Below are 26662 nucleotides of genomic sequence, written 5' to 3' on the forward strand. Positions count from 1 at the left end.
TCTGTTCTTTGATTTTCTATATCTGGATATAATGGAGAACTAGTTTCAACTGTTGTAACATCTTCTCCACGTTCAACATTTATATCCAACATCCTTACATTTGGTGAAGAATATTTATCTGAATTATCTTTTGCTAAATGAACCAATAAGTATGTTATTGATTCCCAGAGGGCTCCTATTAATTTCAATGACCATCCGTACACGCTATGAAGTGTGTAACCATGTACAATGGTATCTATTATCAGTTTACATATTTTCAGAACCATAAACACGCCAATGAACCCTGCGCTGATAGTCCCAAATCTGACAAATCTTCCCCAGGTCTTCTCCCAGGCCTTCTTAGCTAATTTTTCCAACGATTCTTCATCTAACATATTATAAATTGATGGCTTATTTGACATAGATCCTCTGGTTGCCTTTCCCGCAACTGTCTCTAATACTGCTGCTTGTTCCATGGTGAACATTATTCGATTCTTCATGGTTTCCAAATCCTCGGACGTATAAATTCCGCTACTCGCCAAATGAACGGGGTTTTTATATTCCCAAGTAATTTTCGAGTCAGGTTTTAGACTCATCGGCGGTGCTGTTTCGCTAGGTTTTGGCATGAACTTATACCATGTCTGTCCAATTCTATAAAATTGTAATAATGGCGAATTACAGGGAATTTGTGCTGCATGATTTGTGATTATATGAGTTTTTGGTGATAAGAAAAAACTTTGATTGTTTCTTAATATTGGTATTCTATTATAACAAATTTCTGTATGCTGAATCTTTACTTCAACTGGAACACAGTGTACAATATGAATAACTTCTCCAGCCAAAATTGCCATGAATCCAGGTCCTTTCATGAATCTGTAGGCGAATTCATCGGGCTGAGTTGATGCAATAGCCAGGCTGTTCTGTAGAATCTCCTTCTCCAGCTTACACCTATGCATCATTACATCATGATATAATGTTTGGAGCTGACGTCTAATGTGTCTTTCAACATAAATAAATTTAGTATTAATATAAAGAAAAATGTCCATGTTATCAGTTGTTGTGTTGACTGCTTTAGTTGCTTCTACGTGACCGAGTGAAGTTCCAATAACTATGAAAAGTTTTGGATGCTCAGTCTTTAATAATTTGAGACCACATGAGTCTTCAGCTCCAATTACAGATAATGAAAATGTAGTATCTTCTGACTGAACTGTATAAATCGTTTCCTTTTTAGTTTCTAATCTTTAAGCTAATCCTCTATATAACGTTGAATCTGTTGTCATAGAACAATATCTACGCGGTAATTGATCCCGGAAGGTATGTCCTCCTTCGGGATCTACACATGTTCCCGAATTTAAATTACATTTAAAACCGGACGGCAAATAAATTTGATTGGAATCCGTTTTTACTCGGGCTATGGCCGATCGTAAACTAATACGAACAGTGCCCATTACTACTACAGAATTCAATGTACCGTATGGATCTGAGTACTGTGCACCTGAACAAGCGCCATTCTGAGTTGATGAGCCTGCTAAGGTGATGCTTCTAATTGTAGTTGTATTTAATAGTAAACCATCTATTACTGCGTTAGCGATTCGAAGCGTGCCATGATCGTGCGCTATCTGGCATGCTTCCCTTGACATGGAATGGACATAATCCATGTACGCGTTATCGACAACCGAAACATGAGAATGCATTCCATAATAATGCACCGTTCTGCTCATTTCAACTTTACATTGTTTTATTTCAACATGATCATATTCATTGATTTGCAGTAAGAAAAGGTTTACATTTGCTATTTGTACATGTTCATCTTCAACATTGCATTCCTCAATGTCTAATAGAGATATCGTTGTCATATTCAACGACTTAGAACCGCAATCATACCCAATAATGGCTTGAACTGCTCCAACTACAATCAACAATAACAAAATTTGGAATCCCTGCATTGTTACTGAAAAAGAAAAAAAACAACAAAAATTAATTCCGATAATCTGGATCCTTCTCCTTGGTTATTCACTTTTTTGACTTCTTCAATTGTCCTTTAGCTTCGAACATCGTTATTTCCGATTTTTTTAGTCTATCAGAATGAACTATTTTTGGTTTATTCTTAATTAGTATTTTGACATTTCCATTTGGATATATCTTTAAAACTTCAAATGGTCTATCATAATGATCACTTAATTTATTTGGCTTTAAACCTTTTTCTAAGAAAACATTATCCCATATATGTAACTCGATAGGTTTCATTTTTCTGTCATAATATTTCTTTGACATTTCTTTCGAATCTACTAGATTTTCATAAGCTAATTTACGTATGTTCATTAATCTTTCCACTAAATCTGTTATATAATTTTCATACGTTGGCAGACGATCTAAGTTATGCAGAGGTTCATTCGTCGGAACGCGCGCTATTTTTCCAAAAACAAGTTCATAAGGTGTAAATTTCGTACCTTCATGAACACTCGTATTATATGAGAACATGGCTAATTCTAACCACTCGTCCCATTCGTCATCTTTACATGCGAATTGTTTTAAATATTCTCCCAACACATGGTGGGATCTCTCTAGAGAACCATTTGATTGTGGCCTAAACGCGGTTGTCTGCAACTTTTTTATTTTAAATCTTTTCATTATTCTTTGCATAAAAGCATTAATAAAATTACGACCTTGATCAGTCAATAAAACCTTCGGTGCTCCAAATACACAAATAAATCTTTTAATAAGTGCATCCGCAACCGAAATCGCGGTCATATTTTCAAGTGGAATCGCGACACTATACTTCGATAATTGATCCTGAATTGTTAAAATATATTCTTTTCCTCGTGATGTAACTGGTAATGGACCTACTATGTCCATTGCAATTTTCTCAAACACTGTACCTGGAGTATCCGTAATAATCATTGGTTGCCTATTTTTAACACGAGTTAATTTTTTTAATTGACAATCTAAACATTGTTGTATTCGACGTTGCACGTCGCCCTTTAAATCTTCCCAATAATAATTATGCTCTAATCTATTATATGTTTTAGACACACCTTTATGACCACTAATGGGCGAAGAGTGTGCTTCAACAAAAATTTTATCACGTTCATCCGAAGGAACGTGCTTAATAGTTCCTAGACAAATAATTACCTTTATGTTTTCATTCTTAAAAATTTCTTTAATTATTGATAAAACATCATCCCAAGGAATATTTTCTATATACTTTGAATAAGCAACTGAAACTGTTTCAATATTCTTTTCTTTTAACATGACATTTAAATTGACCAAACATCGTCCTAAATGACTTTTTACTCGAATTATAGATTCTCCTTTTGATTCACGAATTATACATGCAAAATGAACTTTTCGATTAACCTTGAACGAATAAATACTCCCTACTCTAGGAGCTTCAATTATAGACATTTTATTAAGGTCTTTTAATTTCTTAGAGCCCTCATCACAAGGATGTCCACTCTCATCAACAAAATAAACTAAATTATCCTTTCTATACTGAAATAATTCTTTCGATAAAATAATATTCGACCTAATTTTCTTAAATTTTTGTTCATCAACAGCTACATCCTCCAATGAATCATCCGATTCATTGTCCGACTCGACTTTAGACTCGGAGTCAGAATCATGAGGATTTCCAGAACCAGCAAATCTCGTATTATCATCACTAGAGATACCTTGAGTATTTACATTATCAGGTTCTTTAGAGTCTAACACCTTTTTCGGTGGCCTACCTCTTTTCTTGAGCATAGCTCCATCCGTGTTTACGACTCCTTTTCGCGGCCTACCCCTTTTCTTTTTGGGAGTAACATTGCCGTTTTCTTTTTCCTTTGACGATTTTTCTAATAAATCATTTAAATCACTGACTTTATTGTTCATTCGCAATTCGAGATCGGAGCAATCTTTCTTTTCATTTCCTACTTTTGCTTGAGCACGAGTAGTAACATTTACAATTTCTACCAGATTTCGCGACAATGCATCCGCGTTCAAATTAATTTTTACCAGTTTATATACAACATCATAATCATATTCTGCTAATTTTAAACGCCATTGAAGAACTCTCGCGTTTGCTTTTTTTGCAGATTGAAACCAGATCAATGGTTTATGATCAGTAACTAACGTGAATTCATGCCCATAAATGTAAAGCCTAAAACTTTTAACAGCTTGGACAATAGCCAAAGCTTCCTTTTCATATATATCATATTTCAACTCAGCGCCTCTTAACGCTCTCGAATAATAAGCAATAGGTTTATCTTTACCTATTTCCCCTTGAGATAAAACTGCACCAACAGCAATGCCTGAAGCATCTGTTGTAATTATAAATGGTTTTGAAAAATCTGGATATTGTAATACTGGAGCTTTACATAAAGCTTCCTTTAATATCTCGAAAGCACTCTGTGCTTCTTGAGACCATTTAAAATCTCTATTCTTTTCTAATAAACGCGTTAATGGTTTTGCAATTTTTAAAAAATTCTTATTAAATCTTCTGTAATATCCAGTTAAACCCAAAAAAGCTCTAATATTTTTTTGCGTTTTCGGTACCGGAAATTTTTTAACCGCATCTAATTTTGATGGATCAGGTTTTAACCCTTTATTACTAATAATATGACCCAGATAATTTACTTCACTGCGTAAAAATTCACATTTATCTGGTTGCAATTGCAAATTAGCTTTGCGTAAACGTTGCATTAAATCATCAATTCTTTTTCCATGCTCATCCAAATTTTTCGCGAAAACTTCAATATCATCTAAATAAACAAACATCGATATACCCTGCAACCCAGTCAAAACCGTATCCATTAACCTTTGGAACGTTGCTGGTGCGTTTTTTAACCCGAACGGCATACGTTTAAACTCCCAATGTCCTTGTGGAGTTGAAAACGCCGTCTTATGGCTATCTTTTGGATCCATCTTAATCTGATGATATCCGGAAGCTAAATCAAACACAGAGAAATACATTGAACCTCCTAATTGATCAAGAATATCAGTAATATTTGGTAATGGATAAGCGTCAGTAATAGTTCTTTCATTTAATTTTCTGTAATCTATAACGACTCGCCATCTTTTATTACCTTGCGAATCTGGTTTTTTAGGCACGATCCAAACTGGACTATTATAAGGAGACTCAGAAGGCCCAATAATGCCTGTGTCGAGTTCCTCCTTAATTTGTTTTTCAATTTCTGTCTTTAAAAGCTGAGGTGTATGATATTGTTTCACTGTTATAGGAATATCTGAAGTAGTCGGTATTTTATGATTGTATACATCTGTTGACCCTAGTGGTTCATCTGGAATATGAAACCGATCTGCATATTTTTTTTTAAAAATTTTTCAACATGTTTTTTTTCTTCTTCGCCTAAATGGCTTAATCTCAATAACTTTATAATTTTTTGTAAATCTTTTATCATTTTCAAAATTTTCAACAATTGACAAAATTTTTTCCACATTAAAATCTTTAAAATTTAGTTTATTAAAATCTGATTGAGTTTCAATTTCACAATTTCTGTTCAAACATTCTTCTTGATCAATTTTAGGATCATGTAAATTCTCTACTGACTGTATGAATAAAGTAGGAATTTTCAATCCCACTTCATTTTCAGTCGTATTGAAAACTTGCATATAAGCACGACCATCATTAACACGTACTAAACAGTCTCCCAAAAATACGCCTTTACATGCTTTTAATCTTGGGACATAAACTTCGACAATATTTTTATTTTTAACTTTTACGAAAAAGGTTGACTCTGTATAATCACTCATCCTCGACTCTATTAGCTTTTTTAAATGGGTATTTTATATTATCTACTTTCATTACTTTATTTTTATAATCAATTTTTACCCCATGGATTGCGAAAAATCGAGATCCTACGAGACCTGCATGCGGAATACCTCAAGTATCAGGAATCACATGACATACAGTCTCTTTATTGAATAATTTAACTTTTATTCTTCCTAGTGTCTTTATTGGTACATTTGCAATACCGTGCAATTCAACAATTTTACTTTTATCAATTGTCGTCGGATCATTTACATAGCTAAATTTAAGTAAGTTCGACGAAGCTCCTGAATCTATCATCATAATTACATCTTTATTTTTATTTGTTTTGCCTACAATAATATACGGTAGATCGTCTAAATTTTCTAATTTCACGCTCATGATTAGTACTCGTTTTCGGTTTCCTCCTCGAAAGTCAATGTCACTGGACGCTTTTGAAGTGCCTCTGACCCCGCGCCCATCTGGCGAGACACATTCGAGTTTTCCTGTTCGTCGTATTTTTTAGCTTTAAGACGGAAACAAGTGGAAATGTCGTGACCCGATTTTTTACAAAATTTACAAGATTTACTTTGATTACTTTCATTCGAAGGATTAATTAATCGACACGTTTTAGCAATATGACCATTTTTTTCACAAATTTGACATTTTACGTCTGGTGAAACTCTATTTGAATTTTTAAAACAATTTTTAGCAGTATGTCTAGTTTTATTACAAAGCTGACAATTTCCTCTTGAATTATTATTATCTTTCTCTCGACAATTTATCTTTATATGACCAGGTTTATTACATGAATGACAAATAATCTTTGGTTTTTCTTGACTATTATTATTTAAACTTTTGTCTTTATCGTTATTTGGTTTATTAGTTACAAATTTAACGGGTTTATTTTTATCTTCATTTTTATTTTCTTTAGTTTTTATACTATTTTGGTCTTTACGAATTTCTTTTTGCGCAATTAATCGTCTTTCTATTTCTATTGCCTTTTCTAAGGCCTCAGTGACGTTGTCATATCGAGACATTCGTTGATCTATTTCATTTCTTAAATTTTGAACAAAACATTGAGCTACGGCTTTATCAGTATTATCTTTATAGATTTGAATTTCATTTGGAGTAGCAGTCGGATTATTTGATTTGAAACATTCTACTATTTCTTTTGCTTTTTTCCGTAATCTATTAACAAAGTCTACTACTAATTCATAATCTTTTTGAAACATTCTTCCTAGTTCACCTTGCAACTGAAAAAGTGTTTTAGAAGGGACATAAACTTCTTTAAGATCTCTTAAGAGTTCATTTACAGTGCTATATGTTATTTTATTTAATGCATCTTTAACTGAAGGAGATAATTTACTACCAAAAATTAATTTAGTGAGATTTGATTCTACTTGCTCTGGTAACATACATTTTGCTTCCTCACAACAATTTGAAAAATCAATTAATTCTTCTGGTTTGCCCGTAAATATAGGAATGCATATTAACGCGTCTTTGAGAGATATATTTTGATTATCAGACATTTTCCTTTGTTCCGTCATATTTATATCTAAATTTTCCGTCTCTACGTGAGCTTGAGTATGATTTATCGTTTCGTCACTATTATCACTCTCGTCAGATGTAACGAGTTCACTCGATTCTGATATTTTTGTTAAATCGCCGATACCCGAATCAACAAACTTGAAACTTTTAGGTCTGGTAGGCGGAGCTAAACCTTCAGGATATAGTAGGTCACCGGTACTTCTCCACGAATAACCTTTTTTATTATTATTAGATGATCCAGAATTATCAGACATTTAAACTATTTCTCCATAGAAGATCATTGCAATCCCGGACGAGCCCCCAAAAATTGTTATGTAATTTTGCTCTTTAAAGGTGCCAATATGTAAACCATATGCTTAACCTTAGAGACTTTAAGTTCCTCTTTTTAGTCCCAGCCTTTCGACCAATAGACAGGGATGAGGGGATCTTCGATAGAGAAAGTGAAAATGGGTGATTTATACAAAAACAATAACAAAATTTTATTGAATGAAAATTATTGAAAAATTATAACAACAATTTAAACGTTACCAACAGATGATTTCTTTTACTCTGGTCGAGATGAATTACAATTAATTGGTCCTTAGTCGATGTTCCAGTCAGCGCAATTATTCACTTTTTCTCGCGAATTGATTTAAATATCAATTTAAAAATAATTTGACGATCAAATAAACTTCATACAAGAATTTACAAACTTTGAAGTATTATCAATACAATACTCAAGACTTATGATTTCAAGAGATGTTCCACGACGATCTGATCTCGATCTTACTTTTTCGACAACTGACTGATGCATCAAACCTTACGTATTTATTTAGTCGAATGTGACATAATTAGAAGTCCCTTGCTTCAGGCGCGCACAAGTCCCTTCGCATGGTCTTTTCCCTTTTTGGAAAAGCTTAACGCTCTTCTTACGTCACGTACTCTTTTTTAGAGTTTTATTGCTTTTCGCCACGTGGGTTTTCCAAAAGCAATAAAAGATCTAAAAAATGACTTCCTCAACTATTCTTCGAAATCCTTTCTATTTTAACGAAATCTTAGGAAAACTCAAAAAATAACTTGAATAATAATCGTTAACCTCAATCCTTAAGTTTATTGCTATTCATTTTTAGCTTTTCTTAAAATATATTTTTAATAATTATGTGAAATAATTAAAATACATTTAGACATTACAGTATAGTAATAAAATTATTAGTGATTTTTCATTTGAATGATGTGGCCGCCATCTTGGAATTTAAGCGCGGCAAGTCAATTCATAATTTGTTCATTATTCTTTCTAACTTTTTTAATAAAAATATTCACTACATACAAAAATACGGAAGCCCGTAGAGCTCTCCTCCGTTTTTCGGAAAGTGGCGCCACACAGTGACTTCCTTTAACAAAAAGTATAGAAAATAAAGAAACTTGCTCCTTCTCGAGCAACGAGTGATAAGTGTAACCTCAAATTCTCCGCTAAAAGTGAGAAAAGTGAAATCTCCTCCACGAAGTTGGAGATTCAAATCACATGGTAAAAGCGGAATTCTTCATGCATGCCCAGCCAAAGAATGATATTCCGCAATAACGGTTAAAAAGTGGGAAAATTAGTTATATTACAGATTTTTTTAGTATTCATCATGAAAGTAGAAGAGCTCATATAATGACAATAATAACAAAACTGATTCCCCTACTTTCTAACTGTTATGGTTTAGCGGAGAATTTGAGGTTACACTTGTCACTCGTTGCTCGAGAAGGAGCAAGTTTCTTTATTTTCTATACTTTTTGTTAAAGGAAGTCACTGGGTGGCGCTACTTTCCGAAAAACGGAGGTGAGCTTTACGGGCTTCCGTAAAAAAAATTGTTGTTTACGTCAGTCCGGCATTAAATCTTCTGTAATTTGGTACCCAATTTTATAGAAATAATAGTAAATTGGCGAAGAAATTAGAAATATCCCGATCCCATGTATTTGGATAGGGGGAATCAGTCGCCTCTCTGACTTCAGCCCAGCTTTAATTTAGATGAGGAATTTCTATTAAAAAAAAAAACTACTCCATCGATAATTGCTCGAATGGTATCACAATTTTTGATAGACCAGGCATTAATGACGCCGAGTGCACTAGAAACGTGCCTTTAAAACTTTGCAGATCTTTTACGTTCTCTTTAACCAAATTATTTATAATTTCGATATCTTTATCCTTAATTATAAAAATTTTTTTTCCTTGGCGATTTTCATGCACGATATCAACGAACTCGTTAAAACTGGTTATGTCAGCTTTCTGCACTATGATTTTGTCTGCAGTGCGCTGGCACGTTGCTCCTACACTAGTCCAAGAGCAGTGTGAATTACCTATGCATTAATTTAAAAAGGATAAAAAAAATTTTTTAAAGACGGTTTCCTGTAGAGATTGACGAAAAGAGTATTTATCCCAAACGTCATTGATTGGAAATGATTATTATTATTGTTTATTAACAATTGAAATTTGGCAAAGTGCATTTTTTGGCCTTTCACTGCTTATGCAGCGAGAACCGTTCGTTTTTTCGAAAAAAATGTAGATACCTTTTTTTGTAGAGAATTAAATACTCCAAAAAAATCTACAAGAGCATATACTTACCTGTTACAGATGAAGAGATGCAGCGCTCTGAACGCGCGCACCAAAACTAAACTTTTTGAGCGTTTCGGCAAAATGTGCCGTTAAGCGCCTTTTCAATTAATCAATATAAAAAAAAAAAGTTCTTACTATTTAAAAAATTCCAAAAAACTATAGAATGTTCAAAACTGTTTTCTGAACATTTCCCCGTTGGAATTTTGGAAAAAATTGGATTTTTTACGGTGTAGTGAACGTCTCAACTTTGCGCATCTGTATTATTAAACAATCTTCAAACATTATATTACCATTTTAGGAGTGAATAGGATTTTTTCCGCTCTACAAAATAGCTATTTCATTCTTTCAAAAAAAAAATTTTTTGTCCCTTTAAAAAAACTGAAAACATATTTTTCGTAACCTTTACCTTTATTAAAGGGCTTAGAATATTATTTTTTAAAAAAATTATCTCTAGCAAACTTTTCTAACTCCATTTAGAGAGGATGAAAAAATTTCAACCTTTATTTTGTAATTGTTTATAAAAAAATATTATTTATTTATTTTATAAGTTTTTAATTAAGCACTCCCATATAATTCCAAGTGCTCTTCTCGACTATATTATTTAAAAATTCATCATTATTTATTCTCATTGTTTTTTTATCATTTTTTTTGTTCTACAAAATATGATTTTGGGGATATATTTTTTTAAAAATAGATTAACACACCAAGTAATTGGTAACACTTATTAATGTCTACAGAAAAATTTTGTTACTTCTTAAAATACGTTATGAAATTTTATTTATTCATTTTTTCTATTTTTGTACATATTGTTATTAATTTGTAATATTATAATTATTATAATTGAATTCCTCGAAATTTTCTGTATAAAAATGTGTATTTTGGTTTTTTTTTTCATCAATTATTAGCAGAGTTATCCTGCTTTCAATTTTTTATAAAATAATGAATTTCTTGCAGTCCCACAGAAGTGGCAGAGCTTAGTCAAACGTGTGCATTCTGCGTTCGAGTCTACCGATGTACATTTTTTTTTTATTTCTCACTTTTTTTTATATAAAAATGCCATTACTATCAATACAGTCAACTTCCCCATCTTCCACCAAAAACATTTTTAACCAATGAGAATCCGTAAATACGGCGCTGAATTAAAATTTTTTTTCCTTCTGTATGTCGGAGGTTATACATAACACATGCTATCCATCTATATTTAACTCTTTGCGCATGTTAATACGCAGAGAAGAACATCTGATAGACAGAGATAGATATATTTGTAATGAGAGTGGGGTTAAAATGCATTGGAGGAGAATGGTGACTACATTGGAAGTGACAAGATTTTTTGAGTTGACAACATCGAGCTTTGACTGTAATTATTTTATTTTAATGATTAAACATGTTTGTTTTTTTTTACGTTATGAAAATTGAATTGAATCACATACAATAAATAATTTTTTTTCAAAATTTCAACAGGAAAATGTTCAGAAAACGATTCTACAATTCTGGAATTCTGGAATTTTTTTAAAATTTTCTGTAATCTATAATTACAATTTTCTATAATTTTTTGAACGGTTCTTGCTGCGTAAGCAGTGATAGGGCAGAAAATGCACTTTGCCAAATTTTAATTGTTAATAAACAATCGTAAAAATAATTTCCAAACAATGACATTTGGCACAAATGCTCTTCTTGTCAATTTCTACGAGAAACCGTCTTCAAAAAATTTTTTCAATCCTACCAAAATTAATACATACTAGCATAGGGGCTTTTCATACTGCTCGTGGACTACACCGTGCGGTGCTCCTTTTCCGTGACTTGCCTCATGACAATTCCATGAAAATGACTTGTTAGGATATCAATCTCGAAGTTTGCAGGCTAGTACAATGAACATAGTTTTATTTCTATACTGTGTTACAGGTCCGTCACTTACAAAATATATATTACTCACATTCAAATGCAAGCATTGTAACACTGGCTATGATTGTGCTCAAATAGCTGCAACATCATGGGCTAAATTTGAGGAAATCGTGGAATGGGTAGTTGTTGAGTCTTCAGTGTAAACAACGACCGTGAGCAAAGATATTTGGGGTAGAGTTCCGTACTGGGGACATTTTCAAAAATAAATTCTTTGTGGTGGGATACACTTATATAGTGAATAAATTCATTTAGGCCGTATGAGGGACGGCGCAGATCAAGGGGGGAGCCACATATGACGAATGCAGGTACGATTTGAGGCGAATTATATTGTCAGGCAAGATAGCTTAACTGGTAGAGTAGCCAGCGCGTAACTGAAAAGTCAGAATATATTTTTCTCTGAAAATCGTCCTGAGCTAGTCGTGGAATAGTCCATATGTGTTTAATCAGCTAAAAGTGATGGTGTCCCCGATAAGGGACTTCTTTCAAACACTCCATGTGGATTACTGTATTTGTAAGTGATTGCTTTAAGGATTTTAATGTTTGATTCTGATAAACTATGTTTTCGGCATGTTTTAATAATTTCAAAAGTTCAGGTTCTTCCAGTTCTATTATCAAATCTCGAGGTCTAATATTCATATTTTTCTTTTTATACTTAGATACAAAGCATTCTGTCTCAGTCTTTGGGTCTTTATACATCTCTTTCTCGTGTTTCCACTGAGCCATTGATATATCTTTACTGTTGTCAAATTTCTCGTAGGGTAAAATGTAGGATAGTAACTTTTGAATAATTTTCTATTATTTGAGTACGTAAAGCTTCGCCAAACAAGGCCATTTTAACTAATTCTTTTCTTTGATTTGGATCTTCTGCCATACTGTAAATTTCATTTTTTGGAGTAAGCGCCTTCTTCACTGAGCTATTCTGAAACATGAAGACATGACTTTCGTCTAATCTTTTCGAGTTGTTTATTTGAAATAATTTAAACATTAATCAAGTTTGCTCCCTAGCAAATATTTCGGAGCAGAAATAAAATAATTTTTATTAACATATCAACTTTTTTTATAACACACAATTAGATGTTCTGTTTGATTCTATACGATTCTATTAAAATGAGTGTCATCAGATTGATAATAAGGATTTATCGGTAGATAATTTTTATCAACATATTAACTTTTTTCATAAGAAACTCTAGGATCGTTTCTTATGAGAACGCTTATGAATTCATCGAGCATGGGACTGTAAATTAGAAAATATTTTCTCATCACGATATTCTCTATTAGAATTTTGCTTTTTAGTTGATATAATACTCAGAACAGAAGAGAGGATATTTATTATTAGATGTTAAAGGAGTTCAACCTATTAAAAAATGCTGAATTTTTTTTCGACATTTGCAAAAAAAGATAAATGTTCTAAGTCGGATTATCTTATTGAATCGATCAATTTCTTTTTCAAATCTCTGCTCTCGTATTCTATAGAAATCTTTCTTTCGATAAAATCGCTACCTTTTTTCAGAAGCATTATAATCGCATTTAGTTTTGTCAATAGGAAAGTCTAATAACTTTCATTTTAATAGGATCTGACGAAGAATCAATTCGTATAGGATCTTATTTGAAATGGTCTACTAGTTTCTTATAAATCAATTCAGAAATTAAAATGTATTATTTGTTCATTGCTTCTTGTGAAATCTTAAATAAAAGGAAAAGTCATCACTTTTACTAACAAATTCTTATTACATTTTGTAATATCTTTTTGATACATTCTTATGGAACATATTTAGAAATTGAAAAATATTATTTACCTATAATTTCTTATTGAAACTTATCATATTGTTCCTATTTATTCTTACATATACTCATAAAATTCACCAAAAATATTTTTACTCTCATAAATTCTATTCAATTCTTACTGAATAGTAATAAGACCATATTTGGTCTTCCAATAAACTCGAGAGAATCTTGTTCATTCTTATAAATTGTGTATCAGAGTCTTTCAGTAATTATAAGTTTTTATCGGTTTGTTGTACCAGGGATTCTGCAATAACATAATTCCAAAAGAGTTGCGGGTATTCGTTTTTGAATGCTATTAAAAATACTATAATACATCATAGTAACGTAAAGATTTAAAATAAAAACAAATTGTTCTCACTAAGAAAAATAAATTCTTCCACAATAATCATGCATAACAAATTATTCAATCAAACTTCAATTATTTAAAGGAAAACTACCAAGATACGATAAACTGTTCTTATACTATTAGCGATGAGGATGGATCAATCAATAATATCACATTGACGTTTATTTCAACTGTAAGTAATTACAATACATTATATATGTAGCGTTAGATGATAAATAAATGAGTCAAGTTTCAAACGTTTTCTAGCCTATCGAAGGTAAACATACGTTTGATTTTTTATTTGATATTATCTCAGACAACAAGGTCAGAGCTTCATTAATATTGCAAAAATCGTTGGATTTTGAAACGACTGCAATGTATATGCTAACACTTAATGCTTCGGTGAGTCCTATCAAGAAAGTTAGTGAGTTGGCATAGACGACCATTTATATCAATATCAATTATATTAAGCCAGAAAATTTTTATGTATTTAAGGATGAAGGCAATAATCAAGGATCGTTAACTAGCGTCATTCATGTAATTGACATGCCTGACGAATTACCGAAGTGGATGCGTTTAACTACTTCAGAAACAATTAAAGAAAAAACGAGTCATGTACACAATTTTTAGTTTTTATGAACATGTTTTTTATTGTCAAGTGCTTTTATTTTTAACAAATTTTTTCAGACTTTTGAAATTTTAGCAAAAGATGGTGACGTACAAATAAATGCTGAAATAAATTACAGAATAAAAACGGAAACAGAAGGTAAAGTTTGAAAAATTTTACTCGGCACTGAAAAAAAGTTTTATTCGTTCGTCTATTACAGAAGAAATTGATTTAATCAAAATCGGTAAAGAATCTGGGAAAGTTGTAATTAATCCAATCGATCGTGATAAATTGCACAAAGAAGTTTTCAGGTTTCAAGTGTTTGCATATGAAACGGAAAATATTCAGTCTGAAATCAATGCATCTATAATTATCATCGTTGAAGACATTAATGATAATATACCAACAATATTTCCAGAGAAAAATTTGTCTATAACGATCAGAGAAGAATCATACATCACTTTAAATTTTAGCCCACCCATATCAGTTTCAGATCCTGATTTAGTATGATAGACCATGCACATATCGATAATTATCTTATCAAATAATTGGATTTTAATGCAATATATGATGTTACTTTTTCCTCAGGCGGATCACGCTCAGTATTCAGTACATTTGAAAGATAATTCTAAATATCATTGGAGCTCAGCATTCCGTATTATTCCAAATACTGGCTATCAAACTACCAATTTTACAATTTCAGTTGTAAATGCATCATTATTGGACTATGAAGACGAACACTGGAGAAATATGCAAATTCAAGTATAAATACTTAGTTTTTATGTAATAATTGCTATTATACATGCAACATTGAAAGTTTCATTTCTGTCAATACAATGTAATCAGCAAAAGTGTAGTTATATATATCTTTATTTCGTTGGCCTGTTAAGTAGAATTTCATCTAGTTCTTACAAAAATACCTTTTAATGATCGTGCAGGTAGAAGCAGTAGAAACTCATAATTTGAGTCACATCGGGCAACGAATAATTAATATTAACTTAGAGAATTGGAACGATGAAAGACCAACTTTTGATCATGAAACTCTTGAGGTAACCGTTCCAGAAGATGTTGGAATAAATGTAAATATTGCAACTATGTTGGCTATTGATCGAGATATCAATGATATTGTAAAGTAAGGTTTCCAAAGATTCGTAAGAACTAAAAATATAAAATTTATAGTTAATTAACAGCGTCTTACTAGTAATGTATATATTTAAGACACTCACTAACAGCTCAAAAAGACTTTATAATTGACGAAAAAAAAGGCCACATAAAGACGAAGGTAGAAAATTCATTGGACTACGAATCGATACCTATGTTTCTAGTTCAAGTGGTTGCTACTGATCTAGTAAATCACACCGCTTATGGAACCTTGATTATAAATGTAAAGGATGTTAATGATGTACCACCAAAATTATATCTGGTAAATAATTATGAAAATAACAATGTTAACACTGTGTAGTAAATTTTTTTGAAGTCCTGTAAGATTGAATAAGTCAAATTTTCAATCAAGTGAATATTAAGTTGAGTAATTAATTTTTACTTAATAAAATTTTTAAAGATGGAAATATTTAAATTTTTCATGAAGTCTGATAAATTACATTTATTCTCTAATTTATCCCAATTAATTTTTTGTATAAAATTTTATCGAAACATTTCTTCACAGGATTCGGTTTTATTTAGTAATGTAATCTTTACAGGCAATTTACTACAATATGAGTGTGTATGATGAGTTGTATTTTATTTATAGCCAACTTTAATGCCTTCATTAGAAGAAGAAGCATCACTAAATACTACTGTTGAGAATATCATTATTGCTAATGATCCTGATACTGATGCGAAACTCCATTTTAATATCGATTGGAACACAACGAAAGCTTTTAAAAACAGTGTTGTTGTTGATCAAAGCTTTTATTACAAGTAAGTTTTGAATTTTACAATGAACCAAGGAAGAGATCTGTGTGATAATTCATATTGTAAAACTAGCAACTATGAACTTCTTTTAAAAAATTGTTTTAAATAATGCTATCTAAATAATTATTATGTTTGAGATGAATGTGCAACATTTTCCCAATATTAAACATTTAGCATATAATACACGAAGAGAATTTTTTCATATAATGGAAGTGCAAAAATAATATATAAATAATAAAATAACTCTGTTTAACAGTAGATTTTGGGTTGCCGTAAGTAATTTTTGAGTTATCTTAAATAATTCTTTTTCTAAGACACCTTTTAAGGCTCAAGTTTACTTACAAAAACTCAAAATTTACTATCGAATAGGAATATTTTTACTTATAAATTTCGAAACGTGGGCTTCTCATTTTTGCACTTACATTTAGTGAAAAAATTCTCTCCGTGTATGTAACAAGTATGATTAATTTTTACTGAATAAATTGTTATCACAGGTGTTTAACAATTCAAACAAATTACGTTGATAACAGCTCTGGCAATGCTGAAGGAGTTTTCGTAGTTTCCGGAAGAATAGATTATGAATTATTTGATGTAATGATCATCAATGTTTCTGTCACAGACTTAATGACGAAACATAATAAGAATACTACATATGGTAATTATCTTCTTGAATAAACTTGAGTATAAAGCTATGAATCAATAGAAATGCAATTCTCATAATAAATGAATCCATCGTTTAATTTCAGCATCACTCACCCTCAATATTATCGATATAAATGATAATTTTCCTCACTTCAATGAGATCAAGAGTATGGCCGTCAATGAAAACGAAATATCTGGTACTGTCGTTGGTTCTGTAACTGCTATCGACGAAGATGGACTGTGTTGCAACCAGATGTCATATTTCATGAAGTAAGTAAAAAAGACTCAGAAATAATCCCTCTTTCAAAGTCAGACCGAACAAATGACTAGAACAATAATTTTTACTCATGCACCTATAACATTCGACTCTATTCTATTTGTTTATTATTTTGTCACGGTTTATTCCTGGTATGAAAATTTTTAATTTGAAATATTAAATTTAAAAACTAATCAATTCTTAATTATTGCTAAAGTAAGTTAAATTCAACTACGAATCATTTTTAATAATTATTGAACAGAGCTATACATGTAACAATAAGAAAAAATAATTTTCAATGCTTCGAGCTCAGTTGTCCAACGTTCCACCAGAAATATCACCTTCCCAAAATATAGAAAAATCGAGTAATTAGAAAAATTAATTACTCACGGTTTAGATTAATTAACCACCCTCGACAATAATTTGGGTTTTAATTACTATCAAATAATGACCAAAATTGTTCACAATAAAAGGAGTGCATCCTTTTGAGTGAACCTTAACTTTTACAATACTAAATATTAAGATTTTTCATAAATATAAATAGGAACAACTTTTTTTTTCACTAATAATGAAATGCATTAAAAACAATTAAAATCGTGATCTTCGCTATTAATTCGAGTTCTTCTGATGGGACATTTTTTCCCCTACTGGAAAAAAGTTACTAGCCACTTAACATGAAAAGAAACGAGCTTTTTCTGTTCATAAAAATTCAATTTGTTCAATATACACGTGAGAACAGGAGCTACGTAATGAATCACAGTTCTATGGATAGAATTTTTATTTTTAATAAAGCAAATATACTAATTATGTAACATGAATCGGAAAGAATTTTTTTTGTTTATAACGAAAAAATTGTTGTAAAGGAGCAGAAAAAAAATTTCACAATGAAGTTTGAATTCTTTTAATCAATTATCAATACTTACAGAATTATCACTTTTCTTTTAATCCAATCACGAAACAATGCGTATCTGGAATTGGCTTATTCAAACTACGAACTGACTAGACAAAATTTTATCGATTAATTCATTGTAATGTAACGTGATAATGCATATTACGCGTACGGAGTCACGAGAATCAGCTAGTAGATTGAGATGTTCTGGCGGGAAAATGTATTCGCGCCAGAAAAGAATAACTATTGTAAAATTTAATACTTTTGATTCTACTATTTCTATTATTCTATATGAGTATCTCGGGGTTTTTATTTAAGCAGGGTACTCGGAGTCGAACCACCCTGTGGATTATTATTACTACTTCCTAGTGCTGTACGTACGTATATTCGCCTTTACTTACCTTTCGCAGCTCCTGGACGTGAGATTTCGGCGTGAATATTGCGAGGCGGAAGTTATGAATACGAATGATTTATAATGTCCCTGCGTGGGCTTCAGCAACAGAACAAAAACGACGTGAAAGTTTTGATTGGATGTAGAGAGAAATTTAGTCCAGTAGACATGTAGAGACACGACCCTTCAGGACCCTTGAGACTCCGGAAAGGCATGCAAAACTAATCTCGAGAGAATTGACCTAGGATCATTATATCTAACACAATATACTGGAAGTTGTCTGTTTATTTACGAGATACAGCTTGCGCGGGATTATCCACTACGACCTGAAGCGGCTCGGATCGTTTACAATTAATTTCCAAAGTAATAGTAATACTGAAGTTAACGCACCCCGGGTACGGGCCGGAATATAGTTGATTAGAGAAAGGAGAATACAGTATGATGTACAGTAAAATAAGATCGTGGCTTCGCTCAATGCCCTTGACATACGAAAATTGAAGGTCAGCTCACTCGATATGCGATGCTGATTTTCCAATTCTAATTAGACTGCTTACTGCTGCAACTGATAGTGGATTTCTCCGCGTCAAGATGTCGAAAATGCCCTCGGTGGACTACCCAGCGTCCAGACCTGATAGTCCGTTAGCTCTGCAACTCCTCCAGCACCTCCAATATACCTTGATTGGCAGGAACAACGGTACCACAATCGCGACAGCGAGTTCCAGCTTCATTGGCGGGATCCCCTCTCTCAAGTGGCTCCGCCCCCTTGACTGCCGCAGCGCCGCTGGGTCCTAAGCTTGTCGTTGTTACCATGGTTGACCCTTGAAGGTCATCCGGGTTTCTGCTGTACCTTTGGACTGTGTATAGTGGATGGTTGGTATTGCCCATGGAGAATATAATAAGGAGGCCGCACTGACGTTGGGGAAGTAGGCAAAATGAGTATCAAAAAGTAGAGTTGTAGAGTAGTACACAGAAACGCAACAAACGGCGCTGGCATCAGGAAGCGTCGAAATAAAAAAAAAAGAGAGGGCATATAAGGCGGAGCATCGTAATTGAGAGGAGGAGGAGCATAAAGACAGAAAGTGGTTCCCTCTGAGGGACCGAAATCGAAGCAAAATAAAAAACTAATAGAATTGAATTTAATACAAAATAATCTGAAATCAACCCCCTGCGTAGAAAAAAAATTTGTTCAGAAAAGTAATTTAGGAAAAACAAGAAATTGACGATTGCGAACATCAATAAAAAAAAATTGAATTTTAATGACTACATTGAATATTGGAAGGGACAGTCAGCGAACGCTGAATTTGACCTTTTGGCGTCCAGCTTTTCGTCTCGCTGTACTTTTGAAGGAGACGTTTTCATGAAAAAATTCCCAACTCATCGATTAAATTAACAATACACGACTATTGAACATTTGTAGTTGTTAATAAAGAAAAGAAATACACTTCTATGACTATTTTGAATATCTAAAGGGCGAGATAGCGAGCGCTGCTTTGACCTTTTAGCGTCCAGCCATTCCGTCTTGCTGTACTTTTGAAGCAGACACTCTTTTGAAAAAATTCCCAACTCATCAATTTAATTAACAATAATCGTCTATTAAAGAACTGTTGTAATAAAAATTGGCAGATTAATAGAGAATAATCTGATCTATAATCCTGTCCAACTAAAATAATTAAAAACCGTGAATCGACCTCGCGGGCAATTATGAGAGCATCAATTTTAGAGAAGAAGGTACAGAAACCATGCTTTTTCACCTTCTAAAATCTGTCACTTTTTTCAATATCAATATTATAAAATAATGTACAATCGTGAATAGATCTTGCGAGCAATCATGAGAGCATGAATTATATAGAAAAAGGTACAGAAAACATAATTGCTCACATTATTGCCCGCGAGGTCGATTCGCGGTTTCATTTTAATTGGACAGGATTATAGATCAGATTATTCTCTGTTAGTCTGCCAATTTTTATTCTTTAATATTGATATTGAAAAAAGTGACAGATTTTAGAAGGTGAAAAAGCATGGTTTCTGTACCTTCTTCTCTAAAATTGATGCTCTCATAATTGCCCGCGAGGTCGATTCACGGTTTTTAATCATTTTAGTTGAGCAGGATTATAGATCAGATTATTCTCTATTAATCTGCCAATTTTTTTCCTTAATATTGATATTGAAGAAAGTTACAGATTTTAGAAGGTGAAAAAACATGGTTTCTGTACCTTCTTCTGTAGGCTGTCTGACCTCAACTGATGTAAGCGGATCTACCACCGTCGCGCTTTAATTTTCTTATCCCTCTCTCTTTTTCTATTCTCCCACTTGTTTCAATTTTTCTGACGCTTCTTGACATCAGCGCTGCCCGTAGAATTTAGGAGAACTACCCTCCAACTCTACTTTCAGTACCAAAATCCTATCCCTGAGCTCGGCCTCCTTATTATATTCTCCATGGTATTGCCTGCAACAAGTTGGGATTCTCTCCCGTAGGTGGAGGTGTAAGTAGAGTTGCTGGATGTGTTGATGATAGAGATGGCACCACCCTTCCACGAAGGGGTAAAACTACTTGTGACAAGATAAAAATGTATTACTGTTTACACCAGTCAAAAAGTATCTACGTAGACAAGGTCAATTTTCTTATCGAACTTTCTCCTTCTAATAGTATTGGTTATGCAGGGAAGTTTATTTGTTTAATCGATTGATAATCTAACAAAATTGTTATATTGACCCAAGACAAGTCGCGTCAAATTTAAATTATCGGCTATGCATATGAAAACCACGTACTAGATAGATAGATAGATAGGAAGATTTATTGTTCAGAGAGTTAAACAAAAAATTCCATTGAACAGCAAAAAAGTTACAGATACAGTGTAAAAATTATATTATGGAGCAGCTAAATAAAATTACAGGTGTTTTCGCTCAAAATGAGTACACTAATTGATTACTTTTAAAGCCACATGTGTGTGTGATATAGTGGTAGATGATAATCGTCCAGAAACTGCTAGAGTACGCCCAGCTGCGTACACAACAAATTAATATTGAGACAGCAAAGGTGAGATTGTTGCGCAGGGTACGTAAATAAAGGTTGCCTCGACAAGGCATGAAGAGCAAATTGGGGTGAGTATAAGCAGTATGAGATAGTCACTGCTTTGCTGATGAATAGATCGATACCAGCCTAGCAACATCATCATGGCTATTTATGAAGTGTATGATGTCCTCACTCTTAAACGAGGCGTGGATGATTGAGTTTTTGGCCCAGACATATTTAAAGCAGATCTGCTGAAGAGTTGCTTTTGCTATCCCAAGTAATTGGAACGTCCTGGAGGGCAATAGCTCATTAACTGTGACCTCGAAGTCACGAGAAGAAATCGGAGTGGCATCTGGTGGTAGTTTTATGCGGTTAAACATGGTTGAGAAAAACCTGCCGAGCTTGTGTTCAGCAGCAATAGCTGATTGATCAAAGTGAGCATCAGCATATTTCACAGCAATAGAGCCAGTAGACTTAGGCTCGGATATCTTTCTGATAACACCAGTAGAAGTAGAAGTAAAAGCTAGAGAGGGCACTGCAGAAGAAGAAGAAGACAAAGGCAGCAATTGAGCAGAGACAATAGTAGAACTGGGAGGAGAAGGCAATCTACGCATAAACCTGGATTCTATGATTTTGCCAGCAGAAACATATAGTTTAAGGGTATCAAGCACTGCCATAACCAAAGGTTGAGGGTTGGAACGCGAATCACTTTCTAGAAAGCCTGATCTCATCAGCTCTGTGTTCATGGCCTGTTGCTTGATAAGCTGCTAAAGACAAGTAGTGTAGCTGCGGCTAAGGCTGAAGCAGAAGACGACGAAGAAAGAGTAGGATTAAAGGTAGCAGATACTCCACGTTTCTCAAGCTCCTCAATACGTAGAATTAGTCGTTCGAATGGAGGCCTCAGTTCGGCATATTCGAGCTTAAAATCCTCCACATCCTTGCAGCTAATCTCCACTTTGGCCATGAAATCAGGCAGCTTGTTCATAACTGCACCGTGATCAGCCTGCGTAACCCTAAACTCGGAGATGGACGCGATTAATCTCTTAATAGCTTCCATAATATTCTAGACGATTTTAATTTTGATCGACGTTTTCAAAGCTACGAAATTTATAGTGATTCGGATATTTTCAATATTTTAACCATGAAAAATTTTCTATTTTGTATAATAAGTAAATTGATAATAGGTTTAAATAGATAACACTACATCCCTAAATGTTAGATGTAATTTATATTAAACTTATTTTTTTTTTTAAATGAAAGAAGATCTCTAAGAATGTCCCGCCTTTTCTTGCACTGAGCCACGAGGCCATTGGACTGGGTCTGTTTGCACAGTAAAGACGGTCGTCTTATGTTTAGGGCCTGCAGGTACCTGGTTCCCTTTTAAGCCCCAGAGCAGTCCCTGTCGATTTTCATAGTGGTGCGAATAAATGTTGTCTTTTCACCTTCGAAGATTCCACCAAGCCCCACATGATCCCCCGGTTTCCTCAGTATCATGTAGGTAAGATCTGTAGGCCTGATGTCAGCCTTAGAGGTCGTCCCTCAATGCCACAAGACATCGTCCTACCTTCAGGGATTTTATCGGTTGCCTCAAGGTTCCTTGTTTCCTCAGCATCAGCTTAAAATAACGAAAGAAAGTGCGAGAAATTTTGGCGTTCACCTGTGCAGAGCCTCTTGCTCATGTAAGGCTGTATACAATGGGGTATCGCCTGGTTCCCCAAGGACATCGTATCGGCAATGGTACTTTTCAGAATATTCAGTCATCAGCGCGATAGCTTACACCTTTGACTGCCTTTGGAGAGGTCTCCTGCTCATCGTGATCTGAGAAAAGACTATATTTTTATAAACGGGTCTTGTCTCGGCTGGAAATCGAACCCGCTACCTATAGTGTGCCAGGCTGGCACGTTACCACTTAGGTCACAATGTCAGTATATTTAACTTACTCTATCAATTTGCTTAAATTTTATGTGGACTAATACCCATAACGAGCTATTTGAATATTCAGTTGATATTTTTAAGTTATAATATACTTTTAAAAATTCTACTAAGATACATTAGCGGTTGTGCCTTTGAGTGTGGAGATTTGAGCTCGAGCTATGGAAAAAGCACGGGAATGTTTCCGTTAGAGAATCCAAGGGAAAACTCGGTAACTGTAGGTATGCTTCGAATAGGCTCTATATTCAGACTTTTTAGGACGGAAACGGAGTGTCCTATGTAATTATCTCGGGAGAAAAAGGTTAATAAGATGGGAATCTGGTTTACCAGGTACTTGTAATGGTGTATTGGTTGGCTTATTCTCGTGTGACCTTGAGTAAAATAACTGTCTGTAAGAGGCTTCAAGAGGATATTGCGAATTCTCACTTACCTTATTAGGAATTATATATTCGCCGCTCGACGTGAATCTGCTGCGACAAAATGGATAATACAAGAGGATTCGATTAACGACTTTGATGAGATCTTCCTGGACACCGACGTGCCGAACAACGACGAGAACTTAATACAAAGATAATATTCGGGACAAATGCCCTTGTTGTTGTTTTTATTATGATGATAATGACTACGTCACATAGTTGACTTAACTATAGTCATTTTAGTCCACTGAACCAAAATTATGGTAAAAATAACCATTGAATTTTCTTTGTGTACCAAATTTGGGAGTCGTAGATTTTAATCACTCTATGAATATTATTACTGAGCAGGGTTTACTCAATACATATTCGAACGGTAACACGCAATTTGCGTGCCTAAAAAATACAATATTTCATTTACTCAATTTTTTTTTTTTTCAATTCATATTTAACAATAAAAAAGATAAAATTTTATGAATTTTCGTGTATTGCTGTTTATTGATTGATATTCAATCAATATTCTTAGTTAAAATTAGTACACGATTTATTATTCTTAAATGTGACACTATTAAAGACGAAACTGTACGAATTTTGAACTATTGTTGATCATCGTCATCAATTAATAAATTATTGAGTTGATTGTGGAGTGATAAGAAGGAAGGAGATGAAGGAATAAGGTTTTAACACCCCTGCCCTCCCTTTCCCGACTGTTTACCCCTCTTAACTATCAATTTTTATGAAACTATAGACAACAGTTGTTAAATTTGATTAAAGGATTACTTGAAAATCGTTGGTTGAGAGGACCGGAAGGGATCAAGAAGGAGGAGGGAGATTGAAAACTTCAGTTCAACATTTTATGCTGTCCTATTCTGTCTCCCTTTTATTTCTTCTAGCGATTAATTGAAATATTACAAACACTGAAAAATCATTACAATTGCATGATTTTTCTAAAATTTTAACGAAGATCTTCAAATTCAACATTATTTCTCTAGAATTTAAATGTATATCTTGTATCTGTATTTGTATTGAATTCTTATTTCAGACCTTTGAATTATACTGGAAATGATCTACTTCAAATAAATGAAAATACAGGAGAAATTCAAGTGATAAAAGGTGAAGAAATTGATGCTGAAAAATACGAATTCCTTTATTATAATATAACAGCAACTGATGGTCAACTTGAAAACACAACGGAAGTATGTAAATACACTGAGAAAATTCTTCACTTATTAAAAAAATAAGAGTCATATCTCATCGTTAATCATAGCATTTTGCTAAAAGCATTCAAATCCGTGTGATATACGCATCAGTTAATCGATAAATACAATTTTCAATTGTTCATAACAAATCCATATTGTTATAAACAATGCGTAATTGTTAAGAGTCATATTTGGTAATGAAAAATAATGTCTAGTCAATATCGACTTCATTTTCAAATGAAATTGTTATTGTTTGGCTTAAAAGTATTTTAAATAGCTTATCTTTTCATTTTTTTATTAGTTATTCTGTTATAAAAAAAAACGGCTCGATCGAATTCGTTTAAATTCCTTTCCGGTTTTTTTATAATAATATCATTCGAATTAATTTTGGTCAAAGTCGATATCTCAATTCGTTCTTGAGAAATCGAAAATGAAAAAATGCTGACGTCCGTACATACATACATACATACATACATACATACATACATACATACATACATACATACATACATACATACATACATAAAAATATGTCAGTATGCTTGCAAATATCTTGAAACGTGGAGATTTAATGAAAATTCAAATATCACCAATCGACCCAATTACAATAATTTCCTAATGGGAAGTTAAAAATAGACAGCGCCTAGTTAAATAAACATTAGGTTTAGGATTAAAATTTCCTAACAACATATGTTGTCTACTATTAGGATAACTTTAAATGAACATGTAAACGTAGTTTCGTTTATGCTCGGAAAAATATCATTTAGCAATAAAACTAGCCTCAACTCCCATAACTGACAAAATCAATCATTCTCCTATTTAAGAATATACACTCTTTAGATACATTTGAGTTCCGTGCATATTCAATTATCGTATTTTCAAAATGTTCAGGTGAAATTATTACATTATAGTTAACTTTTAAAGAAAAATTTTCTCTGTGCAGTATGTAAGAAAATGTTTTCTAAATACTATTCACATGATTTTCTAAGTTAATTTTGGAATGGTAATGGTTTATTTATTACTTTTGTTCAGGTCCGCATATATGTAAATGATATGAATGATAATGAACCTCAGCTACTAAACGATAAATTTAATTCAACGATTCATATTTGGGAAAAATCTCCTCATGGCACTGGCATAGTCACTATCTATGCTAAAGATTTGGATAGATCATGTAAGTACAGTAAATATCAATTTGAACGTGTTCTATTACATATTTTCTACACGGAGAAAAATCAGTCAGTACATCTGACCGCAGAAAATTAGCTATTGTTTTTAAGTTATTTTTACTTTATTCATCATCTTATGAAACTTCCGATGTCAGTAAAAATGATTGTCACTCTGTCAGTAAGTGATAAAAATAAATGTACTGACCGAAGAAGTAATTTTTATTACTAAAGATACTGATATTTACAATGATTGAAAGTATTTTTTCTAATAGTATTCAATCAGCTTAAATAGTAAGTTTTACTGATTAAAAACATATTTTATGCTCCTAACGAGCAGTACGAAGCTCCCTCCCATATTCTATGTAGCAAAATTA

At 32.9% G+C, this 26662-nt stretch overlaps 1 protein-coding gene across 1 annotated transcript in view; it reads left to right on the forward strand.

The window, feature by feature from the left end:
* Nucleotides 1–26452, forward strand: part of LOC118070488 (cadherin-related family member 2-like) — a 37347-nt gene extending 10895 nt beyond the window's left edge. The window contains exons 3-15 of the mRNA XM_035089109.1: nt 13967–14056; nt 14131–14265; nt 14359–14478; nt 14551–14629; nt 14691–14974; nt 15059–15232; nt 15409–15602; nt 15689–15893; nt 16221–16390; nt 16879–17039; nt 17131–17296; nt 24963–25116; nt 26152–26452. Coding sequence (XP_034945000.1) covers nt 13967–14056; nt 14131–14265; nt 14359–14478; nt 14551–14629; nt 14691–14974; nt 15059–15232; nt 15409–15602; nt 15689–15893; nt 16221–16390; nt 16879–17039; nt 17131–17296; nt 24963–25116; nt 26152–26385 — 2166 coding nt within the window. The 3' untranslated portion in view covers nt 26386–26452. The remainder of the gene's footprint in view (nt 1–13966; nt 14057–14130; nt 14266–14358; nt 14479–14550; nt 14630–14690; nt 14975–15058; nt 15233–15408; nt 15603–15688; nt 15894–16220; nt 16391–16878; nt 17040–17130; nt 17297–24962; nt 25117–26151) is intronic.
* The last annotated feature ends 210 nt before the right edge of the window (nt 26453–26662 follow it).

Source organism: Chelonus insularis, unplaced genomic scaffold (assembly GCF_013357705.1).
Source record: "Chelonus insularis isolate UGA/USDA-ARS -01 unplaced genomic scaffold, ASM1335770v1 contig_61_pilon, whole genome shotgun sequence".
In the NCBI taxonomy this organism is placed as follows: domain Eukaryota; kingdom Metazoa; phylum Arthropoda; class Insecta; order Hymenoptera; family Braconidae; genus Chelonus; species Chelonus insularis.